Source organism: Microcaecilia unicolor, chromosome 2, assembly GCF_901765095.1.
Source record: "Microcaecilia unicolor chromosome 2, aMicUni1.1, whole genome shotgun sequence".
In the NCBI taxonomy this organism is placed as follows: domain Eukaryota; kingdom Metazoa; phylum Chordata; class Amphibia; order Gymnophiona; family Siphonopidae; genus Microcaecilia; species Microcaecilia unicolor.
In genome coordinates this window covers 587006403-587023274 of record NC_044032.1, presented here as the reverse complement: position 1 = coordinate 587023274, position 16872 = coordinate 587006403, and the positions used below count along the sequence as shown (strand labels likewise).

Genomic DNA, 16872 nt, shown 5'->3' with positions numbered 1-16872 from the left:
CCTCATTGCATAAAGGGAATGCATATGTAGGGTTTAATATTTCCACATGGGAATTTACAGATGCTTCCTGACACATATATGATTCTTTTCTTAAATGCTTGTTTCAGGCAGCCCTGAAGAAGAGGGATTAAGGGGGGATGTTCCAACATGGGCTGCCATTAAGATGTGTTATATTACCACTAACTCATGCTATTTTATCACAGGTCTCATTGTATGCAATGAAATCTAGTTACTAATAGCTGGGGTTAAAAGTAAAATTACACATCTTAACAATAGCCCATGTTGATAACTTCCCCCCTAAGGGAGGAATCCTCTTTTATCACCAATTTTTTATTTCCCCTTCCAAATTTAAAATAAAGTAAGGCTGTGGCCTTTTTATTTAATTAGCAGTATTCACATATATAGGTTTGCAAAATGAATGACAGACATGTAGGTATTGGCACTTACCTGCATTTCATCTGTTCATACATTTACATGTGCATATTTGTAAAATGGAACTTACAAAAAAATTAGAACTTTCGAGAACACGACGTCGCGCTGGTGAAGACGCACCGCGCATGTTCGAGCAAGTTCCCGCCCGCGACGCAAGCGTGTCTCCATTAGTTAATAAAAAGCAAAAAAAGGGAAGGAACAACTCCAAAGGGGAGGAGAGTGGGTTGTGATACTATTCAGCCTGCTGTCCTTGGAGAATACCTGCTACAGGTATGTATCTTCATTTTCTCCGAGGACAAGCAGGCTGAATAGTATCACTGATGGGGTATCCCTAGCCCCCAGGCTCACTCAAAATAATGAACATTGGTCAATTGGGCCCCGCAATGGCGAGGACTTAGATTGACCTAAAAAGAAACACAACTAAGTGAGAGTGCAGCCTGGAAGAGAACATAAATGGGCCTAGGAGGGTGGAGTTGGATTCTAAACCCCAAACAGATTCTGCAATACCGACTGCCCAAACCAACTGTCGGGCTGGGTATCCTGCTGAAGGCAGTAGTGAGATGTGAATGTGTGGACTGATGACCACGTTGCAGCCTTGCAAATCTCCTCAATAGAAGCTGACTTCAAGTGAGCCACTGACGCAGCCATGGCCCTGACATTAAGAGCCGTGACATGGCCCTCTAGAGTCAGCCCAGCTTTGGCATAAGTGAAGGAAATGCAATCTGCTAGCCAATTGGAGAAGGTGCATTTACCGATGGTGACTCCCCTCCTATTGGGATCAAAAGAAACAAACAATTGGGCCGACTGTCGATAGGGCTTTGTCCGCTCCACGTAAAAGGCCAATGCTCTCTTACAGTCCAAGGTGTGTAACTTGCCCTCACTAGGGCGGGTATGTGGATGGGGAAAAAATGTTGGCAAGACAACTGACTAGTTCAGATGGAACTCCGACACCACCTTCAGCAAGAACTTAGGGTGAGTGCGGAGGACTACTCTGTTATGGTGAAACTTGATATAAGGTGCATGAAGTACCAGGGCTTGGAGCTCACTGATTCTACGAGCTGAAGTAACAGTCACCAAGAAAACGACCTTCCAGGTCAAGTACTTCAGATGGCAGGAATTCAGTGGCTCAAAAGGAGCTTTCATCAGCTGGGTGAGAATGACGTTGCGATCCCATGACACTGATGGAGGTTTGAGAGGGGGCTTTGACAAAAACAAACCTCTCATGAAGCGAACAACTAAAGGCTGTCCAGAGATAGGCTGACCTTCTACACGTTGATGATAAGCACTAATTGCACTAAGATGAAACCTTACAGAGTTGGTCTTGAGACCAGACTCTGATAAGTGTAGAAGGTATTCAAGCAGTGTCCATGTAGGACAAGAAAAAGGATCTAGGGCCTTGCTGTCTCACCAGACGGCAAACCTCCTCCACTTGAAAGAGTAATACTTTTTCGTGGAATCTTTCCTGGAAACAAGCAAGACTCGGGAGACACCCTCCGAGAGACCTAAAGAGGCAACTTCTAGGCTCTCAACATCTAGGCCATGAGAGCCAGAGACTGGAGGTTGGGATGTAGAAGCGACCCTTCGTTCTGAGTGATGAGGGTTGGAAAACACTTCAATCTCCATGGTTCTTCGGAAGACAACTCCAGAAGAAGAGGGAACCAGATCTGATGAGGCCAGAAAGGAGCAATCAGGATTATTGTTCCCCGGTCTTGCTTGAGTTTCAGCAAAGTCTTCCCTACTAGAGGTATGGGAGGATATGCATACAGCAGGCCTGTCCCCCAATGCAGGAGAAAGGCATCTGACGCTAGTCTGTCGTGGACCTGAAGTCTGGAACAGAATTGAGTGTCGCGTGCACGAGGACCTTGGCACACTGTCAGGCTTCTTCCCCGGGAGCACTGGTTTCGTGAGTCCTTGGACCACTACCGTGGAGCGGCAGTGGCAGGCAAGATCACCTACAAGGTAGAGATAAGACAAGACTGGACCGGAACTCCGGACTGGAGTTCTACACTGGAACACTCGGAACTGGAACGCACCGGACGGGTGCGCACTGGAGTGGGGCCCGCTGGGCTGGACACACTGGAGTGGCCCCACTGGACAGGAACATACAGGAGTGAAACCCGCTGGACTGGAACACACTGGAGCGGAACCCGCGGAACTGGAACACCCTGGACCTAGGCTTCACCTACACTTGACTGCCTTCCCCCTCGGGTTGAGCCCTCAGGTTCTGGCAGCCGGTAGGACTTACAGGAACAGCAGGGATAAAGGTCCAGGGGTGCCCCCTGGTACCTAGGCGAAGGCAAGGCAGAGAAAGTCTGGGTTCCGGCAGCAGGCAGATTCAAAGCAATGGTCAGGACAAGGAACAAGACTACAGCTGGAGCCTCAGTGTCAAGGAGTACTGGCAACAGATAGAACAAGGGCTGAAGCTCCAGAAGCAAAAGACACACACACAGAAAACCAGCAGGCTAAACACAGGAAGACTAGTCAACTGTACAAGCTAGTAGGAAAGCAAGCCCAAGCAAACCAGTCATACCCACGAAACATACATAAAGCAAAACACAGGAAAGCTGTACACAGGCAGACAATGCAAAGCTGTGCCCAAGCTACCAAGTCATACACTAGGAACAAACACAGAGAACTAGCAGAGCAAAGCACAGGCAACAAGCCAGACGGTGCCTAAGCTAGCTAGTCAAACCAAGAAACTCACACAGAGCAAACACTGAAACTGTGTACAGAGCACTAAACACAGAAGGGCTGGAAACCCACAAGCGATAAACACAGAAGGGCAGAAAACCCACAGCGCAATAAATACTGAAGGGCTGGAAACCCACAAAGCGATAAACACAGAAGGGCTGAAAACCCACAGAAGGGTAGGAGACCCACAGAACAAATAAATACAGAAGGGCTGGAAACCCACAAAGCGATAAACACAGAAGGGCTGAAAACCCACAGAAGGGTAGGAGACCCACAGAACAAAAGACAAGGAAAGCAAACGGTGCTAACAGCACACTAACCTCGGGACCTAAGGCACTGCGGAGGGAATGGCAATGCAAAGGCCAGGACTGTAGTTTCCAAGTCACTAATAAAGCCCTTCAACACCAGAGCCACAGGTGCAGCAATCACCTTGCAACCAAACAGAGGCTTGACACACAAAGCAGTCATCCCATAGGAAGGAACAGCGGGAGCCATCTTGGATACTGGCAAGCAGGAGGAAGCGGCAGCCATCTTGGAAGAGGCAAAGCCCACACAGGTGAGATTCAGTAGGGCAATCAGCACACAGAGCCAGAGAGAAACTAAGACAGAGACAGACACAGAGACAAGCAGAAGCCAGCACAGCCACTGACTCCCAGAAACAGGGTAAGTATGAGGGTGGTCACGGCCACAGACGTGACAGTACCCCCTCCTCAAGACCCCCCTCTCGGTCTCCCTGAGGAGGTCAGGTGTCCAGGGGTAACTGTGGTGAAACCTTCTGATCGGTTTCAACCCCCAGACATGGATCACTGGACTGGAAGTCACAAAGAAGTTCAAAACTGGCAGACAGGAGCGGAACTTGTCAACAGGAGGCTCCTTCCAATCACCGCTGGGCCAACTCAGGAACTTGGATGCATCAAGAGGAACCACATTCAAAAGGCACCCTTCTCCGAGGGAACCCAGACTGAACTCAGGAAGCAAACCGGGACGGGGACCCGGACTAGAGTCAAAAAGCAAACCGGGCCTGGGACCCAGGCGGGCGTCAGAAGCTTGACTGGAACTGGAACTCAGAGCAGGCTCAGCATCTTGGCTGGAAGTGGAACTAGGAACGGACTCAGCATCTTGGCTGGAACTGGAGCTCGGAGCAGGGTCAGCATCTTGGCTGGAACTGGAGCTCGGAGCAGGGTCAGCATCTTGGCTGGAAGTGGAACTTGGAACGGACTCAGCATCTTGGCTGGAACTGGAGCTCGGAGCAGGGTCAGCATCTTGGCTGCAACTGGAACTTGGAACAGACTCAGCATCTTGGCTGGAACTGGAACTTGGAAGAGATTCAGCTGCAGGGCTGGACGCACCCCTCTGGCCGGACTGGGACGTCTCTCTAACATTAGCTTCAGGCGGCGTCTGCCGAGCAGGGTTCAAGAGGAGACGGCCCTGGTATCCCCAGAGCATGCTAGCAGGCTGAAATGCAGAAAATGGGTTTCTCCGGGCCCCAAGCCGTTGAACACACCTTCTCTCAGCTATTGCTTCGGAGGTCTTCTCCCAGGCTGAATCAAAACAAGGTCTCTCATAGTCCTCTTGGAACGTCATCTCATCCTCAAGAGCAGACTCAATATCTTGGCTGACCTCTGCACTCGGTGCAGATTCAGCATCTTGACTGGAACTACAACTCGATCCAGACTCAGCATCTTGGCTGGAACTGGAATTTGGAACAGAAGTTGAACCGGGACTGGGACCCGGACTGGAATCAGAGTCTTGACTGGAACAGGAATTCTGAACAGGAGTTGAACCGGGACTGGAATCAGAAGCTTGACTGGCAGGGCCCCTCAAACTGGACTCAGGAGCTTGGCTGGGAGCGCCCCGCGAACTGGACTTTAACTGAGGCTCGGTCTGAAGCACCACTCGAACTGGCCTTAGGAGCTTGATAGGAGGTGCCCTCTGGACTGGAAGCGGAGGTGCCACCTGAACCACCCTGTGGACTGGCATCGGAGGCTTGGTTAGAAGCCCCCCTCGAATTGGACTCAGTGGCTTGACTGGACGGGTCACTTGAACAAGAACCGGAGACTGGACCCGAAGCGCCACTTGCACAGGAATCTGAGGCTCCATCGAAGGCTTCCCTCGGACTGGACTCGGAGACTTCAAAGGGCGTGCCCCTTGAACGAGGACTGGAGGCTCGACCTGGAGCGCCACTTGCATAGGAATCTGAGGCTCCGTCAGAAGCACCCCACGGACTGGACTCAGAGGTTTCAGAGGGCGTGCCAGTTGAACGAGGACTGGAGGCTCGACCTGGAGCTCCACTCGAACAGGAATCCAAGGCTCCATCGAAAGCCTCCCTCGGACTGGACTCGGAGCCTTAAGTGGCATCGTTACTTGGACTTGAATTGGAGGTTCAGTATGAAGCCTCCCCTGGACTGGACTCAGGCTCTTAAGCGGCCGCGCTACTTGAACTGGGGTCAGGGGCTTGGTAGGAAGTACCCCTCGGACCGGCTTAGGAGCTTGGCTGGACTTGACATCCCGAACCGGAGCTGAACTGCGAGGGGCACCCCGATTGTTCTGTACCACCCGCTGGGAAGCCCCAAGCATGGGCCTTCCACAGCGTATTCGTTCAGCCTCCGCTTCTGGAGTATCCCGCAGGGCTGGCTCCTCGAGGAGTCTGTAGCGGTATTCATAAAGCTGAGTCAACGGATCAATATCCGAAACTGGGCTATGACGGACCCTACACCTCTGGAGACGCTTTCGCTCAGCTGCCGCCTCCAAAGTATCTCTCAGGGTTGGATCAGACAAAAGTTTCTTCCGGTAGTCGCGGAGGGTCAAAAAACGATTCACAGAAAAAATTGGGTTGATATAGGGATCGGACCACAAATTAAGGACTACCTCCAGATGGTTCGTGAGGAACTCGGACATGGACGGTAGTCCCCGCTGGGCGGATGACCTTGCCGGACTCATGGCCTTTGCATTCTGTCGCGTGCACGAGGACCTTGGCACACTGTCAGGCTTCTTCCCCGGGAGCACTGGTTTCGTGAGTCCTTGGACCACTACCGTGGAGCGGCAGTGGCAGGCAAGATCACCTACAAGGTAGAGATAAGACAAGACTGGACCGGAACTCCGGACTGGAGTTCTACACTGGAACACTCGGAACTGGAACGCACCGGACGGGTGCGCACTGGAGTGGGGCCCGCTGGGCTGGACACACTGGAGTGGCCCCACTGGACAGGAACATACAGGAGTGAAACCCGCTGGACTGGAACACACTGGAGCGGAACCCGCGGAACTGGTACACCCTGGACCTAGGCTTCACCTACACTTGACTGCCTTCCCCCTCGGGTTGAGCCCTCAGGTTCTGGCAGCCGGTAGGACTTACAGGAACAGCAGGGATAAAGGTCCAGGGGTGCCCCCTGGTACCTAGGCGAAGGCAAGGCAGAGAAAGTCTGGGTTCCGGCAGCAGGCAGATTCAAAGCAATGGTCAGGACAAGGAACAAGACTACAGCTGGAGCCTCAGTGTCAAGGAGTACTGGCAACAGATAGAACAAGGGCTGAAGCTCCAGAAGCAAAAGACACACACACAGAAAACCAGCAGGCTAAACACAGGAAGACTAGTCAACTGTACAAGCTAGTAGGAAAGCAAGCCCAAGCAAACCAGTCATACCCACGAAACATACATAAAGCAAAACACAGGAAAGCTGTACACAGGCAGACAATGCAAAGCTGTGCCCAAGCTACCAAGTCATACACTAGGAACAAACACAGAGAACTAGCAGAGCAAAGCACAGGCAACAAGCCAGACGGTGCCTAAGCTAGCTAGTCAAACCAAGAAACTCACACAGAGCAAACACTGAAACTGTGTACAGAGCACTAAACACAGAAGGGCTGGAAACCCACAAGCGATAAACACAGAAGGGCAGAAAACCCACAGCGCAATAAATACTGAAGGGCTGGAAACCCACAAAGCGATAAACACAGAAGGGCTGAAAACCCACAGAAGGGTAGGAGACCCACAGAACAAATAAATACAGAAGGGCTGGAAACCCACAAAGCGATAAACACAGAAGGGCTGAAAACCCACAGAAGGGTAGGAGACCCACAGAACAAAAGACAAGGAAAGCAAACGGTGCTAACAGCACACTAACCTCGGGACCTAAGGCACTGCGGAGGGAATGGCAATGCAAAGGCCAGGACTGTAGTTTCCAAGTCACTAATAAAGCCCTTCAACACCAGAGCCACAGGTGCAGCAATCACCTTGCAACCAAACAGAGGCTTGACACACAAAGCAGTCATCCCATAGGAAGGAACAGCGGGAGCCATCTTGGATACTGGCAAGCAGGAGGAAGCGGCAGCCATCTTGGAAGAGGCAAAGCCCACACAGGTGAGATTCAGTAGGGCAATCAGCACACAGAGCCAGAGAGAAACTAAGACAGAGACAGACACAGAGACAAGCAGAAGCCAGCACAGCCACTGACTCCCAGAAACAGGGTAAGTATGAGGGTGGTCACGGCCACAGACGTGACATTGAGGGACTTTGTGATTGATCTGAGTGGCAAGAAGATCCACCGAGGGGGTGCCCCACTCTCAGAAGATCTTGTGGACAACATCCATGTTCAGAGACCACCCATGAGGTTGCATGATCCAGCTCAACCTGTCAGCCAGACTGTTTTTGACGCCTGCAAGATACGTGGCCTGGAGAAACATGCCGTGGTGGTGGGCCCAAAGCCACATCTGGAGGCTTCCTGACACAAAGGGCGAGATCCGGTGCCCCCTGCTTGTTGGTGTAGTACATTGCAACCTGTCTGTCTGAATTAAAATAATTTGATTGGACAGCTGATCTCTGAAAGCCTTGAGAGCGTTCCAGATCGCTTGTAATTCCAGGAGGTTGATCTGAAGATCTTTTTCCAGAAAGAACCAAGCCCCTTGAGTGTGAAGTCCATCTACATGAGCTCCCACCCCAGGAGAGATGCATCTGTCATCAGCACTTTCTGCGGCTGAGGAATTTGAAATGGACGTCCCAATGTCAGATTGGATTGAATGTTCCACCACTGAAGGGATCTGCAAAACTCGGTGAAAAGATGAATTACATCCTCTAGATTCCCTGTGGCTTGGCACCACTGGAAGCTAGGGTCCATTGAGCTGATCTCATATGTAGGCGTGCCATGGCAGTCACATGAACCGTGGAAGCTATGTGCCCTAAAAGCAGTGGTGTGCCAGTAAATGTTTAACAATAGGCTCTCTCGTTGGTCCCCCTCTGCGCCCCCCCCCCGGTCCCCCTCTGTGCCCCCTCATCCCCCTCTGCACCTCCCCTCCCAAATTGCAGAGCTGGCTATGGCCGGGGAGAGAGCCTGGGGGGGGGGGTGGCAATGCATTCCTCCAGGAAAAAAAATTAAATGATCCCAGGTTCCAATCTAATTCATGTTTTATGTGCGATGAAATGCCGTAAATAAATATAAACTTTTAATGTTGAGCACCTGATTCTCAAAGTGAACATATTCCAAACACTATAATGAAAATAAAATGATTTTTTTTTCTACCTTTGTTGTCTGGTGACTGTTTTTCTGATCATGCTGGCCCCGTATCCGATTCTGCTGCTACCTGTCCTCTTAACTCCATTTCCAGGGCTTCCTTTCCATTTATTTCTTTCCTTTCCTCCTTTCTTCTTCATTTCTGGTCCTCAGCGTCTGCCTATTTTCTTCATCCATGTGCAGTTTTTCTCCTCTCTTCCTTTTCCCTCATCTCATCTCCATCCTCACTCTTCTCTCCCCTCCATCCATGTCCAGCATTTCTTCTCTCTCCCCTCCTCTCCCCTGCCCTGCATGCACCCATGTCCCGCAGTGACCCTCCTCTCCCCTGCCCTGCATGCACCCATGTCCAGCAGTGACCCACCTCTCCCCTGCCCTGCATGCACCCATGTCCAGCAGTGACCCTCCTTTCCCCTGTCCTCCATCCACTCATGTCCAGCAGTGACCCTCCTCTCCCCTGCCCTGCATGCACTCATGTCCAGCGACCTCCTTCATCCACCCATGCCCAGCAGCGACTCCCTTTTCTCCCCTGCCACCCCCTCCCGAGTTGTTTGGCGAATTCTCCTCCCTCCCGATCTGGTCCCTCACTGACCGCTTGTTCTTCGAATTCTTCGGGGCAGGCAGTCTTGCCTGCCCGCTTCCAGCGCTGACTGCCCCCACTGCCGATTCGCGCTTCAAAATGGCCGCCGAGACTTCAGCAGAAGTCTCGCGAGGCTGCCTCTGGAAGTCTCAGCGGCCATTTTTAAAGCGCGAACCGGCAGCGGGAGACAGTCAGTGCTGGAAGCGGGCAGGCAAGACTGCCTGCCCCGAAGAATTCGAAGAACAAGCGGTCGGTGAGGCGGTGAGGGACCGGATCCGGAGGGAGGGAGGAGGGAGGGAGGAAGAGAGGAGAGCCAGAGCCGGCTCGCTGTTTTCAACAACTGGCTCGCAAACCGGAAGAAAATTTAACAACCGGCTCTTGCGAGCCGGTGCGAGCTGGCTCCAGCACACCACTGCCTAAAAGTCTCAACATCTGCCGAGCTATGATCTGTTGAGACGCTCGAGCCAAGGACACTAGGGCCAGGAGACTGTCTGCCCTTGCCTGGGGGAGATAAGCTCGAGATGTCTGTGTGTCCAACAGAGCTCCAATGAACTCCAATTTCTGTACCAGGACCAGGTAGGACTTGGGATAATTTATTACAAACCCCAGTAGCTCCAGTAGTCGAATAGTCATCCGCATGGACTGTAGAGCCCATGCCTCTGAGGTGCTCTTCACCAGCCAATCGTCGAGATAAGGGAACACATGCACTCCCAGTCTGCGTAGCGATGCTGCAACAACTGCCAAGCACTTTGTGAAGACCCTGGGTGCAGATGCTAGGCCAAAGGGCAGTACACAGTACTGAAAGTGCTGAGTTCTCAGTTGGAATCGAAGATACTACCTATGAGCTGGGAGTATCGAGATGTGAGTATAGGCATCCTTTATGTCCAGAGAGCATAGCCAATCGTTTTTCTGAATCATGGGAAGAAGGGTGCCCAGGGAAACCATCCTGAACTTTTCTTGGAGAAGGAATTGGTTCAGGGCTCTTAGGTCTAGGATGGGACGCATCCCCCCTGTTTTCTTTTGCACAAGAAAGTACCTGGAATAGAATCCCAGCCCTTCTTGCCCTGGTGGAACGGGTTCAACTGCATTAGCCTTTAGATGGGTGGAGAGTTCCTCCACAAGTACCTGCTTGTTCTGGAAGCTGAAGGATTGAGCTCCTGGTGGGCAATTTGGAGGCATGGAAACCAGATTGAGAGTGTATCCTAACCGGACTATTTGAAGAACCCACCTGTCGGAGGTTCTAAGAACCTTTGGTGAAAAAATATCAACCTCTCCCCAACAGGCAAGCCGTCCGGCACAGACACTGTTATTGAGGCTATGCTGCACTGGAGCCAGTCAAAAGCTCGTCCCTTGCTTTTGCTGGGGAGCCCTAGGGGCCTTAGGTGCACGGCATTGATGGGAACGTGCATGCTGAGGCTGAGCCTGAACCGGCTGCCGAGAAGTAAGAGTGTACCTATGCCTATTATAGGAATAGGGAGCACTCCTCTTCCCTCCAAAAAACCTCCTAGAAGAGGAGGTGGTAGCAGAAGACATCCGGCGGGAGAGAGAATCCATGGCGTCATGATGCTTTTTTATCTGATCGACCAAAAATATTATCCCCCTGGAAAGGAACATCCGCCATTCACTGTTGGGTCTTCTGATCCAGGTCAGAGACATGCAGCCATGAGAGTCTGCGCATCACTATACCTTGAGCAGCTACTCGGGATGCCACATCAAAAGTGTCGTAAGACCCCCTGGCCAGGAATTTGTGACACGCCTTCTGCTGCCTGACCACCTGGTAAAAAGGTTCAGCAAGCTCCAGAGGAAGGGCTTCAACTAAACTAGACAGTTGCCTCACCGAGTTCTGCAAGTGGATGCTCGTGTAGAGCTGGTAAGTTTGAATTTTGGGGGCGAGCATAGAGGCCTGATACGTTCTCCTCCCAAAAGAGTCCAAGGTCCTAGACTCTCTGCCTGGGGGTGCCGAGGCATAGTCTCTAGTACTCTTGGCTCTTCTGAGAGCAGAGTCCACCACCATGGAATCGTGAGGAAGTTGGGCCTTCACCATTAAAGGCTCTCCATGGACTCTGTACTGGGACTCGGATTTTTTGGGGACAACTGGATTAGAAAGAGGGCACGACCAATTTCGCATAAGCACTTCCCTCAGTGTATTATGCAAGGGGGCCGTAGCAACCTTAGCAGGCAGAGAAGGATTATCCAAGACCAAGAGCCCAGGGCTCATCCACAACCTCCATAGGGAATGGAATGTCCTTAGACATTTCCCTAACAAAAGATGAGAAAGAGAAACTCTCAGGTGGAGAATTTCTACTCTCAAATGGCGGAGTAGGATCAGAGGGAACCCCACATGACTCTTCCTCTGAAAAGTATCTGGGGGTCTTCTTTATCTTCCCACGAGCGCTCCTCATCGGTATCGGACAAGAGCTCCCTAAAAGCAGCCTGAACCTGAGCCTGTCTCGATGTTGAGGATTGACGACCTCATGGGGGGTGTTGAGAAGTCGACCCCTGCCTGGACTCCGGCGAAGCTTCCTCCACCGACGTCGAGGGGGAATCAACCCGGGTGGCAGCCGACACCGGTACCGCAATCGGTACCGAGGATGGGAACCTTCTCACAGGTGATGGCCCAGATGCCGCCTCGGCAGTCAATATGGAAGGCGCAAGCACCCCTGACATTGAGGCCGACTGGCGAATCAAGCCTTCCAGAAGCTCCGGAAGAAGGGCCCGGATACGCTCGTCGAGAGCTGCCATCGATAAAGGCTGGGGGGCCGGTGCAGGAGTCGGTTGCAGAGTCTGAAGGGGCTTGGGAGCCAGTACAAGGCTGCCAGATGACTGACGCATCAGCACCTTTTGAATGGAGGATGAGCGATCCTCCCGGTGCTGACGCTTCTCGGGTGCCGACTTCCTCGGCTCCCCGGAGCTCTCGGCACCGTGCATAGAAGGAGAACGATGATGGTGCTTCTTAGCCTTCGCTCGACACCTGTCATCGAGACTTCTCGGTACCAAAGAGGAGGACGTGGAACCCTCATGCCTCCTCGGGGCCGGGTCTGACTCAGGTCGGTCCCGGGGGGCCTGCGTAGCAGTAGGTCTCGAGATAGGTGGGGACCCACTCGATGCCTCGCTGCTCCCAGCTCGATGCGGTCTTTCGGCAGTCATTACCTGGACTCCCAATGTCGATGCCTCCCTCGACGTCGGTACCGATGTCGATGCTGACGTCGAAGGACCTGACCGATCTGAAAAAAGTTTCTCACGCTGAACCTCTCGAGCCACTTGGGTCCGTTTTTTCATCACACAGCTTACAAGCAGTTGGGAGATGATTGGGCCTAAGACACTGGAAACACCACGCGTGGGGGTTGGTACTGGAGATGGTCCAGTTGCACCGAGTACAACGCTTGAAGACGCTGGGTGTCCTCGATGACATGGAGGAAAAAACAGCGGTCGCAAAATCAAAAGGCTCGATGGTGCCAAGGAAAAAGGGGCACAAAAAGGAAAAACAGCCCGACCGAGCAGCCTAAAGGCGGCCGCGTCGAAAAATGAAGGAAACTTTAAAGGGGAATAAGACAAATTAATAAAATAAAGGAAAAAAAGTTTGTTTGTTTTTTGACTAAACTACAATTAAATCAAAAGAAAAAAAGAGGTAAATTAGGCGATGAACGCCAAAACCGGGTTCTCCTGAGCCGAAAACGGGAACGTGTTAGAAAAACAACTTTCCCAGTTGCGGATAGAAAAAAACTAAGGGAGACACGCTCGTGTCGCGGGCAGGAACCTGCTCGCACATGCGTGGTGCGTCTCCACCCGCGCAACATCACGTTCTCGAAAGTTCTAATTTTTTTGTAAGTTCCGGGCTCCTGGGCCGTCGTGGACGACGACCCATCAGTGATACTATTCAGCCTGCTTGTCCTCGGAGAAAAAAGGTATCATCTTATTTTCTTTTCTGTTTTATTTTATTTCTTTTGATTACATTCTATGTAAAATGGGGCTCATTATGTCTTAGCTGAAATGTTAATTGTTGCCCAGCTCCTACTCTGTGAGAAAAGAGAAGCTTCAGCATAGCTTTAAGTCTGTTCCATGCTTAGGCAGAAAGGTTGTGAAACAGTAAATCTAAAATCTACACACATGAATCCATCATCCAAGGTGAACAGAAATAATGTCACCAGAAAGTAAATTATGTTTATCCCATCTGGCAAATATACTTACTAATGTGTAACAATGTCAACGTTACAGATCAGACTCACATGACACTAGTTGATAGCAATAATCTAGGTATGCATTTATTCCAATATAATTACTGTTTTTCTTCTAATTTTAAAGGAATTATGCCTGTTGCACATCAGCCTGTATATACTGCCTCAAAGTTCGGTATTATTGGGTTTACACGAGCTATTGCTGTGAGTACAATTAATATTTTTACATCTTTGAGTTATCTTTCCATAGGGCTTCTTTTGCTAAGCTGCTGTAAGCAGTAGTGCATGCATGCCACTGCTTAAAAGGACTTACTGCCCAATGCACTAAGGCATCCTGCGGTATGTTTGCAATCTGCGCATGCAAACCACGCTAAAAACACTGTAATTTTTCTTTACAGAAGGGGTATGCCTGTGGGCAGAGAGTGGGCATTTGTGCGCTAATTAGCACATTTGCATTACCACACGCTAACTGATTAGCACAGGATAAGTGCTTGAGCCCTTACCACCTACAAAATAGGTGTCAGTAAGTGTTCATGTACTAATTTGTGTTAACGGTCATGCGTTAATGGCAACATTAGCACATGGCCATTAAGTCAGAAAATGGAAAATTGGCCATTTTCCAGCTACGCTTAAAATGGCCTTAGCACATGGGAAAGACACATGTTAAAGGCACACTAAGGTCGCTTTATAGTGCAACTTAGTAAAAGGAGCCCATGGTATTCTACTAAGTTGGACTGTGTAAAGCAAAAATTATATTTGTTTTGATGTACAAACACATTTATAGAATTACTATAAAGATATCTGTTATATTCTAGTCTTTTTTTACCACCACTCCAAATTATTATGTACCAGCCACCCACAATTTGGAGTGATAAAAGACCAAGGCCACGTATGAGGAAAGCAATTTTATTATTTACCAAAGTACAGATACAATTAATAGTTTCTCATGGGAGGACAGCACTGCTACACATAGGTGTTATCTGTAACAGTCTCTCCAAAGTAATGTTCTGATTCAACTGCTTATATACCTTTATTTTAAACAATGCTTCACATAGGTTTAGCAAGTTCTTCCTCAGCGATCATCCTGTTTTCTTTCAACACCATCTGTTTCCCCTCTGTTGCTAAACCACATTATTTTGTCTATTCATAATTGCTCCTTTCTCATGCCTGCTTGCACACAGGAATGTCTTATCAGATCATGAGTTCCTAGTTCACATGCTTATCAGTTTTTGCCCTTTGGCCCTGTTCCATGGTGCATGACCTGTGCTTACTATTTACATATCCCTCGTTGTTGCTGGTTTGCCCTTTGAAAAATACATAAAGAAGAGCCATGGCTAGCTGTAAAATGTGACATTTCTTTTTTGTAATTATTTTCAGTATTTTGAATATTCCCAAATGCTTCTCTTTCTGGCTGTCAGCAGGATTCTGAAGCAAATCACAGATGTATTATAGGGATGGAATGTATTGAACTCCACCCTTTTTGCTTCCTTTTAAGGGCAAAAGAGACAATGGTGAACCATAGAGAATGCTGAAGGATATAGGGCTATTTGCAGGGATTCATTGTGGGGCATCATTTGCATAAGTCAGTAGGGGCTGAAAAACAGAACAGAACAGTATGGCCATGTGTGAAAAACACAGTTGTTCAATGAAAGGGTAGCCCTGAAAAGAAAGGCAATAAACTAGAAAGACAGAGACAGAAATTTCATAACATAGCAAATCACTTCTTACCAACACAGCAGGAAGTGAGACTAAACAAAAAAATAAACAGAAGATAAAACTTCCACTGAAATGTAGATGGAAAGCCATGACCACAAATGCTCGCAGTCTAAGCAATAAAGTTCATGACCTGCAAGCCCTGATGTTAGAGGCAGATTTAGACATTGTTGCAATCACGGATACATGGCTCAATGGTACTCATGAATGGGATGCAAATGTACCAGGCTATAATCTATTTAGGAAGGATAGAGATGATTGTAAAGGTGGAGGAGTAACTCTGTATGTGAGAAATGATATTGCAGCAACTGAAATGACAGGGGCCTGGGGAAAGGAAGAAGTGTTATGGATCACCCTAAAAAGAGATGATAAAACCTCTGTCCACATGGGTGTTGTCTACAGACCTCCAATACAATCAGAGGAACTAGATAAAGATCTGATTACAGATATCCAAAAGATGGGAAAGAAAAGAGAGGTGCTGTTGCTGGGAGATTTCAATCTGCCAGATGTAAATAAGTAGAGAGATCGTGGATGCTTTTCAAAGTGCTCTGCTCAGACAAATGGTGACGGAACCCACGAAGGAGGGAGTGACGCTGGATCTGGTGCTCACAAACGGGGATAATGTATCAAATGTCCGAGTGGGTGCCTACCTTGGTAGCAGTGATCATCAAACAGTTTGGTTTGATATAACAGCTGAAGTGGAGGGCAGCCACTGAAAACTCAAAGTCCTGGATTTCAAGCATTCTGACTTTAGACAAATGGGGGAATATCTGAGGAAGGAGCTGATGGGCTGGGAGAACATACAAGAAGTGGAAGGACAGTGGTCCAGGCTGAAAGAAGCTATAAATATGGCTGCAAATGTTTATGTAAGGAGAGTAAATAAAAGCAAGAGAAAAAGGAAATCGATATGGTTCTCCTAGCAAGTGGCTGAGAAAATAAAGGCTAAAGGGTTAGCGTTCATGAAATACAGAAAAACTCAAGAAGAGGAACAAAAAGAGGAATACGGTTGAAACTGAAAGAAGCCAAGAGAGAGACACATCTGGTGAAAGCGCAAGTGGAAGAACAAATGGCAAGAAATGTAAGGAGGGGCGACAAAAATTTCTTCAGGTATTTTAGTGAAAGGAGGAAGACTAAAAATGGAATTGTGAGACTAAAAGAGGCTGTGAACTGCTATGTGGATAATGATGAAGAAAAAGCAAACTTGCTAAACAGATACTTTTGTTCTGTTTTCACTGAAGAAAATCCTGGAGGAGGATTACGATTGAATGGCAAAAGTACATATGAGAATGGAGTGGATATAGCACCAATCCCAGTAAAGAGTGTGTATGAACAACTTGAAAATCTAAAGGTGGACAAAGCCATGGGACCGGACGGGCTAACAAGGTAGGCCTCTGGATTAATTTGCTGCAACTAAAGGAAAGAAAATTATCAGGTAAGACATAATTTTTCATTCCTTAGCATCAGCAGCAGATGAATCAGATACTTGTGGGATGTAGCAAAGCAGTCCTGAAGTAGATGGGGGGAGAAACTGGAAGCAGCCAAGGATAACAGTAATACCCCAAAAGAGGTATCTGACCGAGCGGAAAAATCCAAACAGTAGCGAGAGGAGAACATTGCAAGGAAAACCATATCACCACTCTACACAGTCCTTTAGGGAGAACAAAGCATGTCTGCCCCAGATGATGCGACAGCTTATGTAGAAGGCACCCAGAATATGGCTGGAAGTGGGTACCGCTAGAAAACACATGGACACAACAGCTTCCTTGACCCAGCGTGGAGG

At 49.3% G+C, this 16872-nt stretch overlaps 1 protein-coding gene across 1 annotated transcript in view; it reads left to right on the top strand.

The window, feature by feature from the left end:
* LOC115462204 (15-hydroxyprostaglandin dehydrogenase [NAD(+)]-like) overlaps positions 1-16872 on the top strand; it is a 101485-nt gene that overhangs the window by 57409 nt on the left and 27204 nt on the right. Inside the window, exon 6 of the mRNA XM_030192219.1 lies at positions 13507-13583. Coding sequence (XP_030048079.1) covers positions 13507-13583 — 77 coding nt within the window. The remainder of the gene's footprint in view (positions 1-13506; positions 13584-16872) is intronic.